Raw genomic sequence first — 27,054 nt, forward strand, 5'->3', positions numbered from 1 at the left:
AATACAATGACAATTTATGAAAATTTAAATATATTCCTCACAAACATTATTTTAACAACTAATAAAAAGTAGTCAAACAGTCAAATCTCATTGTTAGAACTTAATTAATCCCCAGCAGAGTCGCCATTTCTGTTTTATCAAAAAATTATTTTTTATAATTTTTTGACTTTTTAGAGTCGACACTTAATTTTTAAAGAAAAATCAAGAAAAACTGACGTTCCCAAAATATTTAAACAGATAAAATCATTTGAAAACATTTGGGGGTTCGGGGATTCATATTGTATCTTAAGAAGGTGTTTAAGGCACCTAAAATACCCGTTAAGTACGGTTATCCAACAACTAACTTATTTGGATTAACTTATAAAATTTATTAGAAATTGTTCGAAAATGAATTTCTTAGCTTTTATTTAAACTAAACTTATATATTTTAAAACTAATTAAACTTACTTTGATTTTTAATATTACTTAAAACATTATGGCGTTCTACGAGGATTTAAAGTTTGCTAACTTTAAATTAGCGAGAAATAAATGCAAAAAAAAGACAACAAGGTAAGAGAGAGAGAGAGAGAGAGAGTCGTTGGGTCCAAACCAGGTTCTGTTCGCCTGGACCGGTAATTGGACCCACCTGTTTTGGGTTTCGACCTATTTGACTTTTGGGTTTTCAATCCATTTTCTTTTGTACCTATCCTAGTCTAAACAAATGATAACACAAAGTAAATACAATAAAATAAAATACAACAAGGGCTTATGCCCAAAATAAATACAATGTGAAATGCAAAATAAAAAAGGGGCCTTCTAATCTCAAATTCTTCAACTCTTCAATTTGTCTTCATTCTTTCACATTCGTAAACTTGTTCATTAATTTTAAGTCTTGACTCGATGAATGATATCTTGAGCCTTTATTGCTTTTTCAAAATGCAAGGTAGAATTCATGGGGACTCCGACACATTTCACATGCAACGAGAGAGAATGAGAATTAGTATGTGAAATATACAATGGATACATAAACAGTGAAAATTAAAAGGGGCGTTATCAAATGCATATTATTATTATTTTCTCCAGCACCAATAAAATAAGGAAGGATTGTCAAACTGGACTTAACCAAAATGTAAATAAAACCACCTAGTCATATTCTAAGAAACTTGTTACACATTGCCTGGAGGTCAAAAGCAGGAAGCAATTTTCATATTTTCACCAATCTTAACAATATTTCCTACACAATAAAACTAGGTCATTAACAATTCGCCCTGAACTGGTTAGATAATTGACATTGGGAGACTATAGCCACAAAGGTCTGACTCAGCAAAACTCAAACTTTGCGGAATTTCTTCTTACGACACTTGAGATAAAGCAACGAAGGGAATGGATACACTTGATACAAAAGTAACATAAAATAAGATAAACTATAAATAATATATATATATATATATATGCGCGCGCGCGCATGTGTGTTCTCCAAGATACATTTGGAACTCATTATCACACATATACATTTGGAACTCATTATCACATAACTAGTTCTCCAAGATTGAATACGAGAACTCTTGAAATACTTAAACGAGAAATCCCATAGTGAGCAAACAAAACTGAACATCATAAGAACGAAATCATGTTAACTCGTGTTCTACTCACAGTCTTTATAGATGCTTGAAGGCGCGTAACTCACACGAGGAAAGTAAATCATGCACTAGTCGACTAAGTTGACCTCATTCCAAACCCAAACAAACTTCCGACATATAACAGTAGTAAAGCGAAAAGAACAGAAATAATCGAGAAAAGAGAAGTAAAACAACATATCACTTCAGTTCACCGAACAAAAAGAATGATCGAAACGAGTAAAATTTAGAAAGCAGTTTTACATTCTACGGGGCAGCAAGCCGGAAACACGAGCAGGGAAAACAACGACTTTCACCAACAGACGAAGACTCAAACACGAAACAGAAAATGCAAGACTCTATCCAAAGTTAAGTTTTCTACCTTGAACGTCTCACTACACTTTCTTTCGATTAATCTTTGCTTGAAGATACTCTCAATATATTCTCTCCAAATTTTACAAACCAGGTGCTCTCTCTTTCTGCCTTCCTCAAACTAAAAAAAAAAAAACCCCTTCCCAATTTTTTTTTCTCTCTCTCTCTTTATCGCCTTCCCCTCCAAATGAAGAGAATATATATAGGAGGAGAGCTAGGTTTTCGGAAAAATAGGGGGGAGGGTAGAAAGGGAATACTTATTTCAGCCCCAAAATTCGAATACTCCAAGGACACAAGAAAGTTGTTCCTTGTACCAAAATCGTCCAAATCCCCCCCAAATTCAGATGATGAAAGAGGACTTGTACAACTCAAATTGAATTCTGTTGTCCTCGCGCTCGCGCTCGACGTGTCACCATCCACGCGAGCAAGGATGAGATGCAGGCTACACTGCCATGATGTACGAACAACAGGGAAAAGTAGTCGTTGGAGCAGGCTGCTCACGCGAGAAGAACACTGCTCGCTTGTTGCGGACGCGCTGGGATTCTTGCTTTGGGATTGAGCATGAAGACGTTGTCGCTGCATACGTTCCCTTTTGGAATTAATCTGCGTTGCATTTGAATTAGGGGCGAGTAAAATTGGGTCGGAGCGGCGAAAGGAGATTGGCTGGTGCGGTGACTTAATTATATGAAATGGTAAACATTCATAACTAATTATATATTAGGGGTATAGTTTAATTTATTTACATTACATAATTATAGTTTATTTTATTTTGCTATAATTAATGGGGGCCCACAACCTATTATGTAACCAATTGTATAAAAACCTTATTTTCAAATTTTGTATATAATTATACACAATCTAATTTTCTCTCTCCTTTTCACAATTAATTTTCTCTCTCCTTTCCACATTCTAACGTCTTCTACTACATTTAATACTCCAATATCAGATTTGAATTTCAAATTTTTGTCCAAAATTTCAGTAATCCCTCCCGTAGTTGAAGTCCCCTCCCTTAGTCGAAGTCAATTTCGTAAGTACTCCTTAATTTTAGTTGTTTACCTTTTTTTTCTAACTTATCTAAAAATTGTATATGTGTTCTGTTTATTTTTTTCATATATTTTGATGAAATAATCATTTTTTTGTTCTTGATAGATCTAAAATTCGTCAAACAATGAACGAATCGTCTACATCTTTGAGGATTACCAGAGGTAGTCCTTTGCATGTCAATGTTGTTGACATTTTACCATCTTTTTCAATGGGGCTAACTCAAGAATTTGGGGTTAATGTAGGGTCTTTGGGAAAATCAAAACAACTTATACAAGAACAAACCATAGAAGAGCTGAGATCAAAGAAAAAAAATGACCCTATGGCTGTTCAACAAGTTATTAAAAATGCCAAAGCTAGAGGCATTAAAATTGTACAAGGTACAAGAAAGAGGAAAGCTGTAATCATTGAATCAGAGGAAAATGATTCTGAAATTGTCGGATCTGAGAACTTCATAATCATGAGGTAGTGTCTTAAAACACAAACTTAGATACAATTTTTTTGTTAATTAGTTGTCAATATACAAAAACTATTAAATTAAGTATTGTATATAGTATATTCAATGTGAGTAATTGTATATAGTATATTGCATGTTTATGTTATTTTTGGTTTTTGTATATATATACAAAATATGGATAAGTTTACTCTGGGGTTTCTTTGTGTTTTATAGCTCTGCTCAATTCTTGAATTAGGTGAATGTCAAAATGGTTTTGACTTTTGATTATGTTCCATGCTCTTTTTGTGTGTTTGTGACTTGTTTAGTGTTGTGGAATAAAGGGGCATTGGTAAATTTTTTGTCTTTGTGTGTTGTGCCTTGTGTTTTCTGGAACTTCTCAAGCATGATATTTGTATATTCATTTGTTATGTTGCTCGATCTCTTCAAAAACTTTGGTACTGATCAACCCAACTTTGGTTTTTGTATATATATACAAAATATGGATAAGTTTACTCTGGGGTTTCTTTGTGTTTTATAGCTCTGCTCATTTCTTGAATTAGGTGAATGTCAAAATGTTTTTGACTTTTGATTATGTTCCATGCTCTTTTTGTGTGTTTGTGACTTGTTTAGTGTTGTGGAATAAAGGGGCATTGGTAAAGCTTTTGTCTTTGTGTGTTGTGCCTTGTGTTTTCTGCAAGTTCTCAAGCATGATATTTTTATATTCATTTGTTATGTTGCTTGATCTCTTCAAAAATGTCGGCGAGTGCGTGTTGGATCCTTCAAAAGTAATTGGACTTAGTTATACAGATGGAAAATTTGAATATATGATTAGAATTTGTATATTCTATTAGTTATATACAAATTTTTGAAGTTAGTATATATTAAGTTTACATACATATACAAAAATTGATATGTACATGTCTGTTTTAATAGCTGGTAGTAGGGATTGTATATAGATGGAAAAATATCATATGTGATTATAATTTTGTATACTGTAGTAGTTATAAATAAATTATTGAATATAATGTATTGAATATGCATATACAATTAATAAAAACATTGAATAAGTGTTAGTATATACTATATACAATTAAAAACCTGAATAACATATATCTCTTGTTATACAAATTCGTAAAATGCATTTTGTACATGTATATATTTATTCAATAAGATTGTATATGTATATTTATTGCAATCTAATTGGATGTGTAATACAATAAAAGACATTGAATACGTGATGGTATATACTATATACAAAAAAATATGGGTTCATATATATAAACAGAAAATAATCTGTGAATGACTTATTTTTTGATTTTTTTTGTATATATAGGTAGGTATGTATATACAGAAATTAATTTGTACATGACTTATTATAAAATTGTTTTTTTTGTATATATATACTATGTTTATTTCATACACTTTTTTTATTTTTTAGGAAGTCAGATATATTTGCAATAACCGTGAAAAAAGGGCAATTCACATGCAATGTTATACGCAAATAAACACATTGAATGAGCTTCAGAATAAACTGCCTCCAAAGCAATATAATCGTATATGTGCATCATCGTGTTTTGCACAGTTAACAGCAATGAGACAATGTCACGTGCAAGCACAACTGCTTAGATGCATTATGTTGAGGGAGTTGGAAGGTAGTTCTGTGAATGCAATAATTTTTTTTATATAAATAGCACAACGCTTCGATTCACAATACGGGAATTTGCCATTATTTCTGGTTTGAATTGTTCTGATAATGGTGCTGACTTCAACTTTGATACTGATCAACCCAATAGAATCATCGATGAGTATTTTCCAGGGAATTCTCCTGTCACTAAAGCTCGATGGGTTGAAGCTTTTAAAGCAAAGGTATGGGGTGACAATCAGGAAGATGCATACAAGTTTGAGATTCTATATTATATACATGAGTTTATCATGTCCGCAGAACCTACTACAACAACAATAGATAGGTTGGACTTTGATCTGGTTGAAACAGGTAGATTTATGGATTATCCTTGGGGTCGGAAGGCTTTTAATGAACTTGCTAAATCCAAAAACAACAAGATAAAGCCATGTGGACAGTACTACAGAATTCAGGGCTTTCCACTTCCAATGCAAGTTTGGTTCTATGAATGTTGCTCTTATGTTGATGACAAGATTGTTGTCAAGGTTTCTAGTCACATTCCTCGGATTATCAATTGGGTGACTAAGAACGATCATCCTCGATTTGATTATTTCATGAAAACAATTTTTAACGATGCAGATAATCCGGTATGCATTTACTTAATACAATTTGTAAATTATAGAAGTTAGTATACATTTACTTTCTACAAATTTTATATTACATTTTTATTATATTGAATTATAATTTTTAATTATTATGCAGATTAAGTTCAGAAATATTGAGCCAACAGCGATGGAAATTAAAATCCTCAAACTTCCACAATTGATAGAACAATCAATGTCTCAGGGCCTGCAGACTGATCACAATAAAGTTACAGATCCGGATGATGATTTCCAAAACCCGCCCAGTATAACAAGCAGAAAAGGAAAAGAAAAAGTTATTGAATGTTCTTCACCGATTAGGAAAAAGAAAAAGCAATCTGTTACAGTCATCTCTTCAACAAAGGCAGTTAAGACATACACACGAAGATCAATGGCACGCAAAGCCACACGATCACAGTCCATCAATATCAACAGTGTTGCGAAACACAGTGATGCAGGTACGTCACACAACAATGAAAATGTAGAGCAGAAAAGTGTACAAGACAGAACACAAATGGGGCAAATTAAGAAGTCAACAAGCATTACAATATCGCGTGATGAATGTGACGCATTCAAAAAATCGGTAATCAAATATACAATTCAAATATATGTTATTTGAAAATATTATATACAATTATTAATAAAATATGCACCTTTTTCACATAGGTCAAGGACGAGTTCGCTGATTTGAGAAAAATGCTTGAAGACAAATTCAAAACAGTGTTGGAAGCCATGAATTCCAAGGTATCACATGTATAAATTTTTGTTTTAATTATTTATATACAATATACTTTATACTTATGAATACAGTTGTATATTTTTTTTCCAGGGTAATGTCGTCGATGATGATCAAGAATCACCCATCGGAGATGTTCATCACAAGCCCACATACACTCCACATGAACCCCAAAGTCAATTTGCAAATGTGACAGAACAAGAGGTATTATTTTGCTTTATTTATACATTAATTCAGTTTATACACATTTTGAAATGAAATAAATTGTATATAAGTAAATTCAGTTTATAGACATATTGAAATTAAATAATTAAGAACTATATACTAGTACTCAAATTATACATAAGCATAGTACTTATTTTTATACTAAATATACTACAACATATTTTCTTATATTATACATTATAATCAGGCTAAATTTGAAGATGTAATGCAAGAAACGCATATCACTCGTGTTCATCAGTTAAATACTAAGTCTTCACAGTTAGGTGCACAAAAAAACCCGATAGGTCATCAAAGTGCATTAAAAGATCGTGAGGTATCCGTAAATGATTATATACATTTTAAAATTTAATATAATGGTTTATAATCAATTTGTTAGATATTTAAGTTATTATTTTCTTTTTAAGCTGGGAGATAACTTGCAAGAACTAAACCAGAATTCCCCACTGTTGGATCATGTTGTTTTGGGTGATAATTTGAATGATGTAAGTGGCACTGCCTCACAAGATCAATTAGTGTTGTATCCTAATGTCGATGCCCAGAAAAATGCCCAAAGGGAAACTGAAAGTAGCTCAAACAGTCGGGTAATATATAACATATACAATGCTGCATCTCACGAGCGTATTGCAGAAGCAGAGGAGTCTATTTTAGTTGCAGCGCCTATACAAATGGTATACATGCCTGATTCAAATCAGGAAACAGTTGTAACTGAATCACAGGATGAATTGCCAGACCATCTTCTTCCAAGCGTGAACACACTGCAAAACATTGTATTACAAAAACAAGTTGAAGCTGATGTAACACCCATGCCAGCTGTTAGGCATAGACGCCCAGGTCCATTCAACATATCTCCGTACATGACTTTGTTTGGTTCGGATGCTGGTAAGCAACGATTATTTATGTTTACATTTTCATAAATAAGCATATTGTTTGCATGATGTAAATATTTATATACATATCTTTTCAGGTAGTTCGTCCCGACAGCCAGTTGTGTTTTACATGAAACATCCATTTGTTTCATTGTCTGATAAGGAAGAGTCTGATTTGTTTTCAAATTTTTGGATATGGCTGAAAGAAGACTTACTCGTCAAGCATTACAAAAAGTAACATTTGTTTTTATACACTTGCATTTTTTATTGTTTGTTTTGTGTAGTTATTTTGTATTATGTACAATAGGAACTATGCAGAGGATCGCTACAAGAAAGGAAAGGCAATATTACCACAATTGTTTAATTTTGGTGTAGCGACAATTGACAACAAGAATTGGTTCTACAATATCGGGTTTGAGCGCCAGTTGATTGATAACTCGGTATGTTTCCGTTTTTATATAATTAAAAATGTTTAAATTAAATGAAATTGTATAATGTATAAATTATAACATTATTACTCATTATATCACAGCACATAGATGTCTTATTCTACTATATAAGGAAAAAGGCCAAATACTCCAATAGTAGCACATACAAATTCACAAATCTATGTTGCAATTTCAACACTATTTTTCTAAATGCTTGGAATGCATATTATGGAATAAAAGGTGACCTTTCTAAGGAAGTGTTAGACGAGATGATTATTGATTATATTAATGGATACAAGATGCTAGCGTATGCACCATGGCACACAGTCGATGATGTATTCATCCCGGTTAACTTAGAAGGCAGGTTACATTGGATTCTGATTGTCATATCTTTCAATGATCGATGCATCAAGGTGTATGACTCAATCTGGAATTCTCTTCACCACTCATTTGTTGTCAATCACATCAAGATGTATCCACAGCTTATACCAATGCATCTTGTAAAGTCTGATTTCTATCAAAAGAAAGGTCTGGATATTGCAAGCCACCATCGATATCAAGGTCATATCGTATATGATTCATTCAAAATTGTATATGTGGAAGACCTTCCCCAACAACCAGCTGCTAGTTTGTAATTTATAAAATTCAATAAATTTATATTTTATTGAACATAGTTACACTTTAAGTAGTATAGTAACAGTTGAACTGTTTTTTTATATAATTTTTTTAGGGACTGTGGAGTGTATGTTGCATCATACGCGGAGTTCTTGAGTGAGAGGAAAGACATTCCAGTAGTCTTAGACCCAGAAGAAATTCTCGTTAGATACGGTGCATTGTTGTGGAATTACGGCAATCAAAAGATACAAGCCGGAGCTGTCAGTGATATTGAAGCGCCTTTAAAACCCGTCAGGAATCGCACACAAAACAACAGTTCTGAAAGGATTACAATCCAGTAGGTTGATACCTTAGTTGTAGCATTGTTTTGATTTTTGCGTTGACAGTTAAATATTAGTTGTAGATTAACAATTTTACGATAATTTTTGTTTTAATTAACTCGTAATATCATTTTCTTTGTTTTGAACTATCATTTTAGTGTTATAAAAAGGGAAAATTTCGTATATATGACACTATCTTTTTGTGTTATTTTGTATAAAGTAGCATATAAATAAATATATACATATACAATTTAATTGTATAAAATCTACTTTTAAAACTAAGTGTCTTACATTTACGAATTTGTATAACAAAAGATATATGGTCAGGTTTTTATTTGTATATATTTTATAGTCACACTCATTTCATTGTATAAGGTATATACTCTATATTAGTGTTCAGGTTTTTATTTGTATATAGTATATTATTAACTGTTATATTCACATAAATAAATACATATATAAATGTTGTTCAGGTTTTTATTTGTATATAGTATATACTATCACGTATTCAATGTATGTTATTAAATGTATATGCACATACAATTAGATTGCTATATATATACAAATTCTATCTTATGGAATAAGTATACATGTACAAATTGCAAAAGATATATGTTGTTCAGGTTTTTATTTGTATATAGTATATAATAGCACTTATTCATTGTTTTTATTAATATATGCATATTCAATATGTAGTTCAGGTTTTATTTGTATATAGGATAAAAGAGTTTTATTTTTATACGATCTACTTGTTTAGTGTTGAACATTTTATCATGTTGCGTGTATATATACAAATTTAATTTATGCATATTGAGTATAATATTTACTTTTGTAGGTCATACAACACACACATTAATGTACAACACATAACAAAATTAAGACGTAGTTTAAGTAATATAAGTATACAAAAACAAAGATTTCAATTAAGTCATAATGCATATAGTTTCAAATCAAATTTAATTAGGAAAAAACAATCAGCCTTAAATATCTTTTGGCTTATTTCTACATTAACGCCTATTGTGACCTGCCATTCCACATGTGCTACATGTATTTTTCCCCTTAATCCTCGATAACTCTCTTGCTATTTTTTTCCGAGGCTTACCCTTTGGCCTGCCAAGAGGTCTTTTAAATTTTAGAGGTAATACGTCATCAGCAATAACATTATTCGGAATCAACCATGCCTTTACATCCGGTAAGGGATGTATAGGCATATTATATATCTTCAACATTGTCTTTGGTTTGTATAAATCCGAGCAATATTCATCTGGTGGTAGACTCTTCCATTTCAATACCGCCCAAGCATGTTCACAAGGTATTTCCTTGTACTGAAATCTTCCACAGGTGCAAGTTTTTTCTTTTAGACAGACTACAAAATATCTCCCATCATCATTAACGTTGTGCACATATTCCGTTGACGGTACAACCTGCTCATTTATAAATACAATTAAATGAAATGATGTTCATACTAATATATACAAATAAATTTTGTCAACACTCCTAAATATATACTTATTCTTAAATATTACCGTCATTCTTGTACTCAATGCTTCATTGTCTGTTAGTATATCATGGTATTTTCCAATCAATGATGTGAATGTGCAGGTTGCCTCCTTCTTGTAGTCATGATTCCACCTTCCAAATAATAGCCTTACCTCTTCGAGAAATTCAAAAATAGGCAATTCTCTAGCTGAAACAAGTGATGCATTTATACTCTCAGCAATATTTGATGTCATGTGCCATCCTCTATGTACTTGTGCATAACAAAGAGCCCATTTTTCATATCCAGCTAAATCCAAATACTCTTTCACTCTTATATCTTCTTTTTCTACAGTCTCCATTAACATATCAAATTCATTCTTTGTGCAAGCTTTTGCCATTTTATAGAATACACCCGATAACTTCTCATGAGATTTTCTAAACTTTTTCTGAACGTTATTCCATAAATGCCACATACAAGCATAGTGTGGGACATTAGTGTTTACATTTGTAATAGCCTTTATAATGCTCTCATTTCTATCAGACACAACACACATGTTACTCCTCTCACCGTATGCTTCTTTAAGTTGCTCAAAAAACCAAGTCCACGCAGCATCATTTTCTGAATAGATAATACCATACGCAAGTGGAAATATATGTCCTACAATAATATCAAAATCATATATTAAATGTACATATACAACAAATTCACATTTATACATATACATTATTACATATATATATATATATATATATATACACTTGCGCCATCTGTCGTGCTTGCTGCAACAAATGTACCATTATATGGACCTCTCAGATGACTACCATCCACCACGACTATTGGTCTACAATGATTGAATCCTTGGATAAATGTATTCAATGCAATAAATAGGTACAAGAACTCATTATTCGTACTCTTTTTCATACGTATATGAGACTCCGGGTAAGTGATATCCATCATATACAAATATGCAGGTAACTTTGCATATGATGCAGCTGGTGTACCCCTCAAAGCTTTCAATGCTTTCTCCCTGGCCCTCCAAGCCTTCATATAGTTAACATCAACTCCTAGATCAATCTTAACATCCTTTCTTATATCAGCTGATGTATATTTACGTTTATGATCTACAAATTTAGTTTTCACAATCCCTCCTATTAAATTGCTGGTTACATGTCTTTGCGAATAAACTCTATCTTTTAATGGACATGTATGCTTTTGGTTGAATGCTCGAATTCTGAACATTCCAGATTTGTTGATATTAGAGGCCTTCATTAACCATTCACATTCTTTAGAAAAACATTCCAGAGTGTAACTGCATATCATTTTTAATATAGTATACAAATTTAGTTTACAATAGGCAATAAAAACATTTATACAGTTTAAAAGTCACTATTTGAGAGGCACACTACCTTATTGAATTTAACCGAGTAGTTTTATACTGAAATCTCTCTTTAATCGCATATCTTTCCATGACTGCTTTCAAAATTGATTTGTCCTTGTATACTTGATCAACCTCAACATGCTTATTAGATTCGTCTGAAATCACCCAAGTTGTATCAATCGATAAAAATGCAACATTTGTATCCTCCGGTTCAACAACAATCATATCATGACAATCATTTTCTGCAACAGTTGCCAACACCCCCATCTCTTTACATTGAGAAATCTGTCTATCACATGAATCCAAAATAGTTATACAAATAGGAAATTTGTTAAAATCAATGTTCGCCTTTTTTAGCATTACGTACACTCTGACACTCATGTCATTGTGTATAACCATTCGTTTATTGCTTTCTTCAACCTTGTACTCAATCTTCAAAGTCTTATTATTCATATCAACACCAATCTGTTTTGCAATAGTAGTATAAAAATCAAGAAATGTTGACTGTTCCTTAAAAACTACTCCCTCTATAGTATAATCCACGTAACAATTTGTATCGTCCCATTTTCCAGAATGCATAACCAAGATAGCTAATCAGCCCATTATCTGTACATTTATGAAAAGGAATATTTATGTATGTAACGACCCGTTTAGTCGTTTTGAGCAACAGACTTCAATTCTGGAAAAACTGGCAGAAGCGACGGACCCCACGACGGAACGTCATGGGCACGACGGACCGTCGCAGGGTCTCGTTTCAAAACACTTAGAAAATCTGAAATTGGGTACTGAAAATCGACTCTCTGAACTTTGTGACGGAATGGCAGAACGGACCGTCACAGACACTTGGTGGAAATGTTGGGTCTCTGAACCTTGTGACGACCTGCAGGACGGATCGTCACAGTCACGACGGCCCGTCACAGGTTGCGCAAATCCCAGGCAGAATCGGATTTCCTTACACGTTTTAAGGGACGTTTTGGGGACTATTCTTTCCTTAATTATAGATTTCGTGGGTTTATATTAATAACTCAAATTCTTGGGGGTTAAAAGAGGTAACCCTAAGTTAATTAGTGGGGTATTATTGCCATCTTTTATTCTTAATTATATACTAATTAGGGTAAAATAAAGAGGGTTTGAATAAGAAAATAGAAAGAACAAAGAGAGACAGAAAAAGAAAGAGAACGAGTAGAGAGAGAGAGAAACGAAGAGGATAGCAAGGATTTTGAAAAGATAGCTTGTTGATCGCAATTCTTCGGTAGAGGTAGGTTATGGTTTTCATGCTTTCATAGTAAACTCTTAATAGAGAATGATGTGTATTGGTAGTATTGTAAACCCTACTATATGCTTAATTGTATGTTTGCATGAATATGATTATGTGATTGTGATAAGATAACATGATGAAAATATTGAATCCCAAATCTTGAAAAGAAACTTTAATATACATTATTAATGATGATGCCTTGGTATAGAAGAAGGCTTGATGAATTAAAGTAATAGGATTGATGATGCCTTGGTATAGAAGAAGGCTTGATGAATTAAAGTAATGGGATTGATGATGCCTTGGAATAGAGAAGGCTTGATGATTTACAGAATGATATTAGTGGATCGGAGTGTCACGTTCCGACACATAGTATTAGTGGATCGGAGTGTCACGTACCGACACATGTAGGGGATCGGAGTGTCATGTTCCGACACATATAGGGGATCGGAATGTCACGTACCGACACATGTAGGGGATTGGAGTGTCACGTTCCGACACATGTAGGGGATCGGAGTGTCACGTACCGACACATGTAGGGGATCGGAGTGTCACGTTCGGACAAATAGAATTAGGGGATCGGAGTGTCACGTACCGACACATAGTAGTAGGGGATCGGAGTGTCACGTACCGACACAAGAGGAGGAAAGATAATGAATCTGGAAAGATGATAATATACTCAACTTAATATACTTAATTCCCAAATGAGTATGGTGTTGAGGCTTGAGCCCTCATGGATGAACTTGATGGTACTTATTGATGATTATAATACTTGTTGTTGCTACATGTTGAGTTTTATAGTTGATTTACGATAATATTGATATATATTGTTCCCTATTTTGAGTTGGCCGATGATATCTACTCAGTACCCGTGTTTTGTACTGACCCCTACTTTTATGTTTTTCTTCTTGTTATTTGTGGAGTGCAGCAAACGTGCCGTCATCTTCGACTCAACAGTAACTCAAGCCAGTCTTCGTCACACCGGATCTTCAGGGTGAGCTAACGCTTCTAGCTTGGACTGGATCTTCTCCTTCATGTCTTGATGCCTTGAACTTCCGGTGAAGACTAGCTTCTTATGTATTTTTAGCTTCTTAGAAACACTTAGAATTAGTAGTTTAAAGTAGATGTTCTTGTGATGATGACTTCCAGGTTTTGGGAATAATAGATGTTGAATATTGATAGTAATTGAATTGGTTTTTATTAATGAGTTTAAGTCTTCCGCATTACTTTCTGTTGTTATTACATTGAAATGTTAAGGTTTAGATTGGTTGGTTCGCTCACATAGGAGGGTAAGTGTGGGTGCCACTCGCAACCCAGTTTGGGTCGTGACAAACTTGGTATCAGAGCATTAGGTTCGTTGGTCTCATCACACAAGAACAGGTCTAGTAGGGTCTTAAGGAACGGTAGGGGGACGCCTTTACTTTTCCTTGAGAGGCTATAAGACTTTAGGAAAATTCCATTCTTTCATTCTTTATTTCGTGCTACTACTTGAGTCCAATTGGTATCTAGGCTATACGAATTGGTATCTGACCATCTTCACTCTCTTTCGCAGATGGTTAGGACTAGAGCAACGACTACGCCAACATCAACACCGGCCAGACAAGAAACAACTGAGCCAGCCACTGGGGCTGTGGCTCGAGGAAGAACAACGGCAAGTTGCCGTGGTAGAGGTCGTGGGAGAACGTCCTCTAAGGGAAGAGGACGAGCACCTATCCCATCTGATACTAGGGCAGTGACTCCTCCACCGACTGAGGAGGTAATAAGAGAAGGGGAGGATGGGGAAACTGAACAAGTGCAGGATGAGGGATTGCCACCCCAACCTACCCCAGAGATGATCAATCAGGTTCTCGCCTATCTCAGTGGGCTGTCTGATCAAGGTCTGGCACCTCCAATGTTTTCTGCGCCAACACCTCCGGTTTCAGAGGTACAACATGCGGCTACTATGGCTCCCCGCATGGATGTTCCATTAGGAATAAGTACATTTCCACGTCTGACTACTGGGCCTATAATGACAAATGATCAGCATGAACTTTTCAGTAAGTTCTTGAAATTGAAACCTCCGGTCTTCAAGGGTGCGGAATCGGAGGATGCTTATGATTTTCTAGTTGACTGTCACGAGCTACTACACAAGATGGGTATAGTAGAACGGTTTGGTGTGGAGTTTGTGACTTATCGGTTTCAAGGGAACGCCAAAATATGGTAGCGATCCCATGTATTGTGTCAATCGACGGAGGCACCACCTATGACTTGGGCCTCATTCTCTAGCTTGTTTATGGAGAAGTATATCCCCCGGACTTTGAGGGATAGGAAAAGGGATGAGTTCTTGAGCCTAGAGCAAGGCAGGATGTCGGTTAATGCTTATGAGGCTAAGTTTCGTGCACTATCCAGATATGCCACTCAACTCTGTTTCAGTCCTCAAGAGCGGATTCGCCGGTTTGTGAAGGGGTTGAGGTCAGAATTGCGGATTTCAGCCTTACAGATAGCAGCAACGGCAAAATCCTTCCAAAAAGTGGTAGACTTTGTGATAGAAGTGGAAGGAGTGAAGCCAGACGACTTCACCACAACATCGACATCAAAAAGGTTTCGAAAGGGAGGTGAGTTTAATGGTTCTTACACTAGAGGACAGGGTTCGGGAAGTTACTCAGTTCGACCAATTCAGTCTTCACTACAGACTGTAGTTGGGGGACCACCTCAGACCGGTCAACACTTCTCCGAGAGGCCTATGCTTGACTCCAGAGAGTGTTATGGATGTGGGGAAATTGGACATATTAGGAAAAATTGTCCCAGACAAAGTTATAGACCCCCAGTAGCTAGAGGTAGAGGTGGTCATGGTAGAGGCCGTTATTCTGGAGGACGTGGGGGTCGAGGTAATGGTGGTCACCAAAACGGCCGAGGTGATGGGCAAACTGGAGCCACTACATCACAACATGGTAGGGGCAACGGACAGATGAACGATAGGGCCCATTGTTACGCTTTCCCTGGGCAGTCTGAAGCGGAGGCATCTGATGCTGTCATCACAGCTAATCTTCTGGTTTGTGATTGCATGGCTTCTGTATTGTTTGATCCTGGATCCACGTTTTCTTATGTATCTTCCTCATTTGCTAAAGGTCTAAATTTACATTGTTAATTACTTGATATGCCTATTCGTGTCTCTACTCCGGTGGGTGAGTCTGTGGTAGTCGAAAGGGTATATAGGTCTTCTTTGGTGAACTTTGTGGGGAGCAACACTTATGTAGATTTGGTTATCTTAGAAATGGATGATTTTGATGTAATTCTGGGTATGACTTGGCTTTCTCCAAATTTTGCAATCTTGGATTGTAATGCTAAAACCGTGACGTTAGCTAAGCCTGGGACAGATATGTTAGTGTGGGAGGGTGACTACACTTCCGATCCGGTGCGTATCATCTCCTTTCTTCGTGCTAAGAAAATGGTTAGTAAAGGGTGTTTAGCTTTCTTGGCACATCTCAAGGATGACACTACCCAAGTGCCTTCGATTGAGTCGGTTTCAGTAGTCCGTGAGTTTCTAGATGTGTTCCCTGCAGATCTTCCTGGTATGCCACCAGATAGGGATATTGACTTCTGTATCGATCTCGAACCGGGCACACGCCCCATTTCTATACCCCCTTATAGAATGGCTCCCACGGAGTTAAGAGAGTTAAAAGCCCAACTTCAAGAGTTGTTAAACAAAGGCTTTATTAGACCAAGTGCATCTCCTTGGGGTGCTCCGGTTTTGTTTGTAAAGAAGAAGGATGGGAGTTTTCGAATGTGTATAGACTACAGACAAATGAATAAGGTAACTATTAAGAACAAGTATCCTCTTCCTCGCATGGATGACTTGTTCGATCAATTGCAAGGTGCTTGTGTCTTCTCTAAGATTGACTTGAGATCCGGTTATCATCAATTGAAAATACGGGCAACGGATGTGTCAAAGACTGCTTTTCGAATGAGGTATGGACATTACGAATTTGTGGTGATGTTTTTTGGTCTTACGAATGCCCCGGCTGCGTTCATGAGCTTGATGAACGGGATTTTTAAGCCATATTTGGACCTCTTCGTGATCGTATTTATTGATGATATATTGGTATACTCAAAGAGCAAGAAGGAACATGAAGAGCATTTGAGAATGGTATTGGAAATGTTGAGGGAGAAAAAGCTTTATGCCAAGTTCTCTAAGTGTGAGTTTTGGCTAGATGCAGTGTCCTTCTTGGGGCACGTGGTTTCTAAGGAAGGAGTGATGGTGGATCCTTCAAAGATTGAGACAGTGAAGAATTGGGTAAGACCTACTAATGTGTTAGAAATAAGGAGTTTTGTTGGGTTAGCTAGCTACTACCGCCGATTTGTTAAGGGATTCTCTTCTATTGCTTCCCAATTGACGAACTTGACTAAGCAGAATGTTCCATTCGTATGGTCGGACGAATGTGAGGAAAGCTTTCAGAAGCTCAAAACTTTGTTGACTACCGCACCTATCCTTACCTTGCCAGTAGAGGGTAAGAACTTCATTATTTATTGTGATGCATCCTATTCGGGTTTGGGTGCAGTACTAATGCAAGAGAAGAGTGTGATTGCTTATGCTTCGACGCAATTAAAAGTGCATGAACGTAACTATCCAATCCACGATTTGGAATTGGCCGCGGTAGTGTTTGCATTAAAGCAATGGAGACACTATTTATATGGGGTTAAGTGTGAGGTCTACACGGATCATCGTAGCCTTCAGTATGTCTTTACTCAAAAAGATTTGAACTTGAGACAGAGAAGATGGATGGAACTACTGAAGGACTACGACATCACCATTTTGTATCATCCGGGGAAGGCAAATGTTGTGGCGGATGCTTTAAGTAGAAAAGCGGGAAGCATGGGAAGTCTAGCTCACTTGCAAGCCTCTAGACGCCTATTAGCTAGAGAGGTTCAGACTCTAGCTAACGACTTGATGAGATTAGAAGTAAATGAGAAGGGAGGATTGTTGGCTTGTGTGGAGTCAAGATCTTCTTTTCTTGACAAAATTAAGGGGAAACAGTTTGATGATGAGAAACTAAGGCGAATCCAAGATAAAGTATTGCGAGGGGAGGCTAAGGAAGCACAAATCGATGAGGAAGGTGTTTTGAGAATCAAGGTAAGGGTATGTGTACCCCGCATCGATGATTTGATCAACACTATTCTGACAGAGGCTCATAGTTCAAGGTATTCTATACATCCGGGTGCAACCAAGATGTATCGTGACCTAAAACAACACTTTTGGTGGAGTAGAATGAAGCGTGATATTGTTGACTTTATTGCCAAGTGTCCAAACTGTCAACAAGTAAAGTATGAACACCAAAGGCCCGGAGGAACACTTCAGAGAATGCCCATTCCTGAATGGAAATGGGAGAGGATCACAATGGACTTCGTGGTTGGTCTTCCCAAGACATTGGGAAAGTTTGATTCTATTTGGGTGATTGTTGATAGGTTAACTAAATCTGCTCACTTCATTCCGGTCAAGGTGACTTACAATGCAGAAAAGTTAGCCAAACTTTACATCTAGGAAGTGGTGCGATTGCATGGGGTTCCACTATCCATCATATCAGATAGAGGTACGCAGTTTACTTCTAAGTTTTGGAAAACATTGCATGCTGAATTGGGTACTAGGTTGGACCTTAGTACTGCGTTCCATCCCCAGACCGATGGTCAGTCTGAGCGAACGATTCAAGTGTTGGAGGATATACTCCGTGTGTGTGTAATAGAATTTGGTGGCCATTGGGATAGCTTCTTACCCTTAGCGGAATTTTCATACAACAATAGCTATCACTCGAGCATTGATATGGCCCCATTTGAAGCATTATATGGGAGGAGATGTAGGTCTCCCATTGGTTGGTTTGATGCGTTCGAGGTTAGACCTTGGGGTACTGATCTCTTGAGGGATTCGATGGAAAAAGTGAAGTCTATTCAAGAAAAGCTTCTAGCGGCGCAAAGTAGACAAAAAGAATATGCAGATCGAAAGGTTAGAGACTTAGAGTTCATGGAGGGTGAACAAGTCTTGTTGAAAGTTTCACCAATGAAAGGGGTGATGCGGTTTGGTAAAAGGGGTAAACTAAGTCCAAGGTACATTGGACCATTTGAAGTATTTAAGCAAGTAGGAGAGGTGTCTTATGAGTTAGCCTTGCCTCCAGGGCTGTCCGGAGTACATCCGGTATTCCATGTGTCTATGTTGAAAAGATATCATGGGGATGGAAACTACATTATCCGTTGGGATTCAGTTTTGCTTGATGAGAACTTGTCTTATGAGGAGGAGCCTGTTGTTATTTTAGATAGAGAAGTTCACAAGTTGAGGTCAAGAGAGATTGCATCCATCAAGGTGCAATGGAAAAATCGACCGGTTGAAGAAGCCACTTGGGAGAAGGAGGCGGATATGCGAGAAAAATACCCACATCTGTTTACAGATTCAGGTACTCCTTTTCACCCTTGTTTTCCTTCCTTTGATCGTTTGGGGACGAACGATGGGTAAATTGGTATCTAATGTTACGACCTGTTTAGTCGTTTTGAGCAACAGACTTTAATTCTGGAAAAACTGGCAGAAGCGACGGACCTCACGATGGAACGTCATGGGCACGACGGACCGTCGCAGGGTCTCGTTTCAAAACACTTAGAAAATCTGAAATTGGGTACTGAAAATCGACTCTCTGAACTTTGTGACGAAATGGCAGGACGGACCGTCACAGACCCTTGGTGGATATGTTGGGTCTCTGAACCTTGCGACGACCTGCAGGACGGACCGTCACAGTAACGACGGCCCGTCACAGGTTGCACAAATCCCAGGCAGAATCGGATTTCCTTACACGTTTTAAGGGACGTTTTGGGGACTATTCTTTCCTTAATTATAGATTTCGTGGGTTTATATTAATAACTCAAATTCTTGGGGGTTAAAAGAGGTAACCCTAAGTTAATTAGTGGGGTATTATTGCCATCTTTTATTCTTAATTATATACTAATTAGGGTAAAAGAAAGAGGGTTTGAATAAGAAAATAGAAAGAACAAAGAGAGACAGAAAAAGAAAGAGAACGAGTAGAGAGAGAGAGAAACGAAGAGGATAGCAAGGATTTTGAAAAGATAGCTTGTTGATCGCAATTCTTCAGTGGAGGTAGGTTATGGTTTTCATGCTTTCATAGTAAACTCTTAATAGAGAATGATGTGTATTGGTAGTATTGTAAACCCTACTATATGCTTTATTGTATGTTTGCATGAATATGATTATGTGATTGTGATAAGATAACATGATGAAAATATTGAATCCCAAATCTTGAAAAGAAACTTTAATATACATCATTAATGATGATGCCTTGGTATAGAAGAAGGCTTGATGAATTAAAGTAATGGGATTGATGATGCCTTGGAATAGAGAAGGCTTGATGATTTACAGAATGATATTAGTGGATCGGAGTGTCACGTTCCGACACATAGTATTAGTGGATCGGAGTGTCACGTACAGAAACATGTAGGGGATCGGAGTGTCATGTTCCGACACATGTAGGGGATCGGAGTGTCACATACCGATACATGTAGGGGATCGGAGTGTCACGTTCCGACACATGTAGGGGATCGGAGTGTCACGTACCGACACATGTAGGGGATCAGAGTGTCACTTCGGACACATAGAATTAGGGGATCGGAGTGTCACGTACCGACACATATTAGTAGGGGATCGGAGTGTCACGTACCGACACAAGAGGAGGAAAGATAATGAATCTGGAAAGATGATAATATACTCAACTTAATATACTTAATTCCCAAATGAGTATGGTGTTGAGGCTTGAGCCCTCATGGATGAATTTGATGGTACTTATTGATGATTATAATACTTGTTGTTGCTACATGTTGAGTTTTATAGTTGATTTGCGATAATATTGATATATACTGTTCCCTATTTTGAGTTGGTCGATGATATCTACTCAGTACCCGTGTTTTGTACTGACCCCTACTTTTATGTTTTTCTTCTTGTTATTTGTGGAGTGCAGCAAACGTGCCGTCATCTTCGACTCAACAGTAACTCAAGCCAGTCTTCGTCACACCGTATCTTCAGGGTGAGCTAACGCTTCTATCTTGGACTGGATCTTCTCCTTCATGTCTTGATGCCTTGAACTTCCGGCATGGACTAGCTTCTTATGTATTTTTAGCTTCTTAGAAACACTTAGAATTAGTAGTTTAAAGTAGATGTTCTTGTGATGATGACTTCCAGGTTTTGGGAATAATAGATGTTGAATATTGATAGTTATTGAATTGGTTTTTATTAATGAGTTTAAGTCTTCCGCATTACTTTCTGTTGTTATTACATTGAAATGTTAAGGTTTAGATTGGTTGGTTCGCTCACATAGGAGGGTAAGTGTGGGTGCCAGTCGCAACCCGGTTTGGGTCGTGACAATATATATTTCAAATAATTCAATGAGATCATATATACAATTAATACAACAATTTTTATGCAATCAAATTATTGAAATTTTATACTGTTAGAATTTTTAATATACAAACACTACATCTACAATAGTGTATACTTTCTTCCAAAAATAAATTGTATGACATAGAATTTTAATATTATTATTCTTTTTAATATACAAAAACAACATCTACAATAATATATAATTCTATAAAAAAAACACATGATTTATGAATTTATATAATTATGAACACTGATATTAATATTGACACTTTCAAAATATACAAATACCGCGAATCACATATACAATTACATGAACAGTATATAATTGTATATTACAAATTTTCAGCTTAACAAAATCATATTTTTAATTTTTTTAAAAAATAAAAACCACTCACACTAACGAATGAACACGAATTCAGCTTATCAAAATCATATTTTGATTTTTTTTTAAAAAAAACAAACAATCGAAAACAATTCACAAATTCTAAAACCAATAAACAAGAAATTTCATCGAATAAAAACTTACCTGTATTCGATTGCCAAAATTGTTGAACTTCTGTTTCACAAAGAGCAAAAAAAAATTTATTTTTTTGTTTCAATGGCTATGAATTTTTTTTTTTTGAATTTGAACGTTTGGCTTGAAAATAGGGACGTTTCCCTAAATTTGTGGCATTATCTTGATTTACTGTTACCATATTTAATGATTCAGTTACAAACAACTTTTTAAAATAGAATTGTATAAATACTAATAAAAAAATTATATACAAAATTAAAGACGCCTTTAATAACTTAACTATACCCATATTATGTAATTAGGTAAACTATACCCATATAATGTTATTTAATCTAATAAGTTTGCCATATATGAAATTTTCCCTTTTAAGTTAGGGGTAGCTGGTTTGGGAAATTAGACAATTAAAATGGTTGATTTTAAGGAACATGTTTAAAAGAGGTGGGCTGAAAATTGAATTGCACTAATAAAATAGCCATATGGGTTTCAAAATTAGGCATTTAAATTTAAAACTTAGCCCGCTTGATCAACTTTTGTAAGTTCGGCTATTAAATAAATAAGATGAATTAATATGGTTAATTTGTGAGCTTCTTAATTTTGACGAGGTAAAATAGCTAACTCAATTACAAACTAAGGACTCGAAATATGAGATACTAATTTTGACAAAAAAAATTAAATTCAATAAGCGTTAATTAAAACTAAAATCTTTTGAGACGATTTTCAAGCATTTTTACAAAAATGAACTAACTATATAAAATCATATATATATATATATATATATATATATAAGAAAAACCATAGAAAGTGACTAATGTTTCAAAATGATAAAAAAGGAAATATTTTTTCAATTTTATAAAGTCATAACTCGTTAGGAAATAAAGAAGCTCAAAATTAATTATTGTTGGGGAGGGTAAAAATTGGGTGTCAACAACACTACCCATAGTCATACGACTTAGGGCTTCCGCAACTACATTAGCCTTGTCGGGGTGATAAAGGACACTCATCTCATAATCTTTCAACAACTCTAGCCACCTTCTTTGTCGGAGATTCAACTCCTTTTGGGTAAACACGTATTGGAGACTCTCAAGATCGGTAAAAACATCAATATGAACCCCATACAAGTAATGCCTCCAAATTTTCAAAGCAAACACCACGGCCGCTAACTCAATGTCATGAGTGGGATAGTTTCTCTCATAGAACTTAAGTTTCCTAGAGGCATACGCTATCAGTTTCCCATGTTGCGTAAGCACACACCCCAAACGCACTCAAGATGCGTCACAATACACTACAAAACCCTTTGTACCCTCCGGTAAAGTCAAAAACGGATCAGCAGTGAGCCTATCTTTCAATAATTGGAAACTTTTCTCACATGCCTCTAACCACTCAAACTTCTTACTCTTTTGGGTCAAAGTAGTCAAAGGAGATGCAATGGACGTGAAACCATCTGGGAACCTCCGATAGTAACCCGCTAAAACCAAGAAACTACTAATGTCAGTCGGAATCAATGGTCTAAGCCAGTTTTTCACCGTTTCCGTTTTTCTTGGGTCTACCTCAACTACCTCACTAGAGATGATGTGCCCAAGAAATGTCACCGACCTCAACCAAAACTCACACTTGCAATACCACCCTCAAATGACCCATATGATCACCCTCATTCTTCAAATATACCAATATGTCATCAATGAAGGCAATGACAAATGAATCTAGGTTTCGAAACACTCTATTCATTAGGTTCATAAATTCAGTCGGAGCATTAGTGAGACTGAAAGACATGACCAAGAACTCATAGGTACGAAAGGTCATCTTTGGTACATCCTCACCTCTCACTCTAAGTTGGTGATACCCCGATCTCAAGTCAATTTTTGAAAAATAACTCACCCCTTGGAGTTGATCAAACAAGTCGTCAATCCGAGGGAGAGGGTACTTATTCTTAATGGTGACCTTGTTGAGTTGGTGGTAGTCAATACACATTCTCAAGGACCTATCTTTATTCTTCACGAACAAAACCAAAGCACCCCACAGAGAAATACTAGGCCTTATAAAACCCTTATCTAGTAAATCCTTGAGTTGAGCCTTCAACTCGGCCGGAGCCATCCGATAAGGAGGAATTTATATGGTATTTGTATCTAATATCAAATCAATGCCAAAGTCAATTTCCTCTTCGAAAGGAATACCGGGAAGATTATTAGGGAAGACCTCAGGAAACTCACTCACTACGGGTACCGACTCGATTGGAGGAACTACGGAGCCTAGATCTTGGACTCTAATTATATGATATACAAAACCTTTTGAGATCATTTTTCATGCTTTTAGACAAGAAATAATACGATCTCTAGGGATAGAATTTCCCCCCTTCCACTTAACAACGGGTTCATTTAGGAAGTTAAACCTCACCACTCTTTTCCTACAATCAATGGAGGCAAAACATGCATGCAACCAATCCATGCCCAATATAATATCAAAATCAAGCATATCGAGTTCTACGAGATCAACATAAGAAACTCTATTGGGCAACATTATTGGACAATTTCTATACACCCTTTTTGCAACAATCGACTCACCCACTGGAGTAGACACTATAAAAGGTGCATGCAAAATATAGAGTAAAATATCAAACTATTTAGCTACTAGAAGTGTAACGAACAATAAAGTAGCATCGGGATCAAGTAAGGCATATACATCAAGAGACAAAACTTTCAACATACCGGTCACCACATCGGGAGAGTTCTCTTGCTCACCCCTAGAGCGGAGAGCATAGAAGAGGTTCTTCTTTGGAGCATCACTAGAACCAATTGCTTGAGCTTGACAACTACCCTTGTCTTGAATCTTCAAGTTTGGACAACCTCTCATCTTGTGACCACTCTTGCCACAACTAAAGCAATTCCCCGTTCCTACCAAGCATTCACCAAGATGACCCTTTCCACACTTGGCACATATAGGCTTCTCATTTGGTGAATTAGTACCTTTTCCCCTCTTGAATTTAGGGATAGACATCGTATCGCCCCTAGCTATTGGAAACATGGAAGGGACTTGATTTGAAACTTGTTTCTTAAATCTAGGCTTGTCTTGTATTTAAATCCTATTCTTTGAAGAACCTCCATCATATGACCTTGCTCTCTTAGTATCTCTACTTTTTCGCTTATCCCTTTCCTCCTTAACCCTTCTTGCATAAACCATAAGACGGGAAATGTTCATGTTGTCATGTAGCATGTCCGATTGGCACTCATCTTGTAAGTCCTCCGACACCCCTGTCACAAAATGGCTCATTTGGTATCTAGGATCGGATACCAAAGAAGGAGAATATTTGGACAACTTAATGAATTCCAAAGAGTACTCATGGACACTCTTTCCTACTTGGCGAAGATTGATGAACTCCACCACTTTTTTCTCACTCATCTCCCTAAGGAAGAACCAATCTAGAAAAGTCTCCTTAAAGATCTCCCAAGTCACTGGACCACCCCTCAATGGCCTATTATCCCTCCATTGCACATACCAAGTTTGAGCCACATCCTTGAGTTGGTATGTGGCGAACTCGACCTTCTAACTTGAAGACACCCCCATAGCATATAGTATCTTGTATACCTCATCGATGAATTTTTGGGGTATTCATCAACCTTAGACCCATAGAAAGTAGGAGGGGTCATTCGAGTGAAGTCCCTTAGACGGGAAGCCATAGTAGTGACATGTTGATGAGGATGGAGCACAATCTCCCGATTGGTATGGGACTTCATAGCTTGGGATTGAACCGTTGCCGCTTATTCTTGAGTAAAAATAGAATGGTCCATTTGATCAAGAATAGCAATCATCTTAGCCTCTGTCATAGGTGGAGGGTTAGCCGGGGCTTGATCAACATTAGCATTTTCCTCAAGTGAGGAACTAGGTCACCATGGAAAGGAGCTCCCGCATTAGCAACTTCCTCCTAAGTATTCGAGCCGCATTCCTTCGAGTGTTTATGCTTCCTATAAGCACAACAATAGGATTAGATGCAAAAGCTCACAATAAGTATATACTCTATTGGCACGATATAAGATTTCCAAGAAACATAGTGATTCCTAAGCATCATATAGGTTCCTACTCATAAGTGTGGCGCACTTCACAATTATGAATACAACCCTACATAGACGGGGTAGAGAGGGAGAGACATAACTCAATTATATTCAACCTGATGCTTTGATACAAAGTTTGTCACATTCGAGTTTACACCCTAGACGTAACCGGCGTCGTCGTCCTTTTCAAGGACTAAGACTAGCCTCTTAGTCTCATGTCATTACATTCATAGCTTTTGAAAAAAATTTAAAATTTCATCATCACTATTTGGAGATTTACATAGACATCTACATACACATAACATATATTCATATTAAGTATACATAGACCCTTCGTATAGGAAGGTTACATAGCCTTCTACTTTTATTGCACATACATATATGTAAAATATAGAAATTGTCTCAACGATTATCACAATATGGGCATAACCCTTACATCAATCCAACAAGACCACATATAGGTCATTCAAAAGTTAGTACTCAATTGAAAGAGGAAAGAAATTAAAGAGTCATTCAGCTAATAACAAGTCCGTAAGCTAGATGATGGCATTGCCTCGAAAGTTGAGGACCTACACCACGTGGATGAAAGGAAGAATCCAAGCCTTCAACAATGTTGCCTTCCAAACTCTTCAACGACTGGAATAATAAATATTTGGGAAAAGAGAAGAAAATGGGGTCAGTACTCCATATGTACTAAGTATGAGATCTTAGGCACATACACAAGCAAAACATGCTAAAAAGGACTTTTTATTAAAGCATGCCAAATTACCCTTTAGGGGCCTAATGCAAAGTCAAATCAATCATATCAACCAACCAAACATACTTACTATCTCACAAGTAATACTTATCCCAACATACTTGAAACCATGATTTACTACAACCCTATCATCAAGGAATAATATCACAAGAATGAAAAAGAGTCAATCATATATTATTAAGAAAGACAACTACTCATGAATCCTTATCAAGTCAACAAGTGCAATGACCAAGCAAAGCCCAATAACCTTGCCCAACCAAGTAAACTCAACAAGAAAACATAATCAATGTCCAACTTTAACAATATAGTACAATACATATATCAAGA

The 27,054-nt window shown here is 36.2% G+C and overlaps 2 protein-coding genes across 2 annotated transcripts; one reads left to right on the plus strand and one right to left on the minus strand.

The window, feature by feature from the left end:
• Positions 1-3,135: 3,135 nt before the first annotated feature.
• On the plus strand, positions 3,136-7,581 carry LOC138342248 (uncharacterized). The gene is made up of 7 exons (XM_069294560.1): positions 3,136-3,473; positions 5,136-5,712; positions 5,828-6,289; positions 6,373-6,450; positions 6,536-6,646; positions 6,855-6,980; positions 7,072-7,581. The coding sequence occupies exons 1-7, from the start codon at positions 3,136-3,138 to the stop codon at positions 7,579-7,581; spliced, it is 2,202 nt and encodes a 733-aa protein (XP_069150661.1).
• Positions 7,582-9,903: 2,322 nt separating this feature from the next.
• LOC101267052 (uncharacterized) lies at positions 9,904-12,021 on the minus strand. The gene is made up of 4 exons (XM_004229093.2): positions 11,783-12,021; positions 11,135-11,685; positions 10,423-11,033; positions 9,904-10,320 (listed from the first exon to the last, which is right to left on the minus strand). Exons 1-4 carry the CDS (start codon positions 12,019-12,021, stop codon positions 9,904-9,906), a joined length of 1,818 nt encoding a protein of 605 aa, XP_004229141.1.
• Between the last annotated feature and the right edge of the window lie 15,033 nt (positions 12,022-27,054).

This window comes from Solanum lycopersicum, chromosome 1, assembly GCF_036512215.1.
Source record: "Solanum lycopersicum chromosome 1, SLM_r2.1".
NCBI classification, from domain to species: domain Eukaryota; kingdom Viridiplantae; phylum Streptophyta; class Magnoliopsida; order Solanales; family Solanaceae; genus Solanum; species Solanum lycopersicum.

What these genes read in the sequence shown, in the direction of transcription:
- LOC138342248 (XM_069294560.1), top strand. Translation starts at nt 3,136, where the DNA reads ATGAACGAATCGTCTACATCTTTGAGGATTACCAGAGGTAGTCCTTTG. An exon ending in TTAACGATGCAGATAATCCG is followed by an intron (nt 5,713 to 5,827) that starts GTATGCATTTAC and finishes ATTATTATGCAG; the next exon opens with ATTAAGTTCAGAAATATTGA. An exon ending in TGGAAGCCATGAATTCCAAG is followed by an intron (nt 6,451 to 6,535) that starts GTATCACATGTA and finishes TTTTTTTTCCAG; the next exon opens with GGTAATGTCGTCGATGATGA.
- LOC101267052 (XM_004229093.2), bottom strand. Translation starts at nt 12,021, where the DNA reads ATGGGGGTGTTGGCAACTGTTGCAGAAAATGATTGTCATGATATGATT. An exon ending in ACTCGGTTAAATTCAATAAG is followed by an intron (nt 11,686 to 11,782) that starts GTAGTGTGCCTC and finishes AATGATATGCAG; the next exon opens with TTACACTCTGGAATGTTTTT. An exon ending in CATTGAGTACAAGAATGACG is followed by an intron (nt 10,321 to 10,422) that starts GTAATATTTAAG and finishes ATAAATGAGCAG; the next exon opens with GTTGTACCGTCAACGGAATA.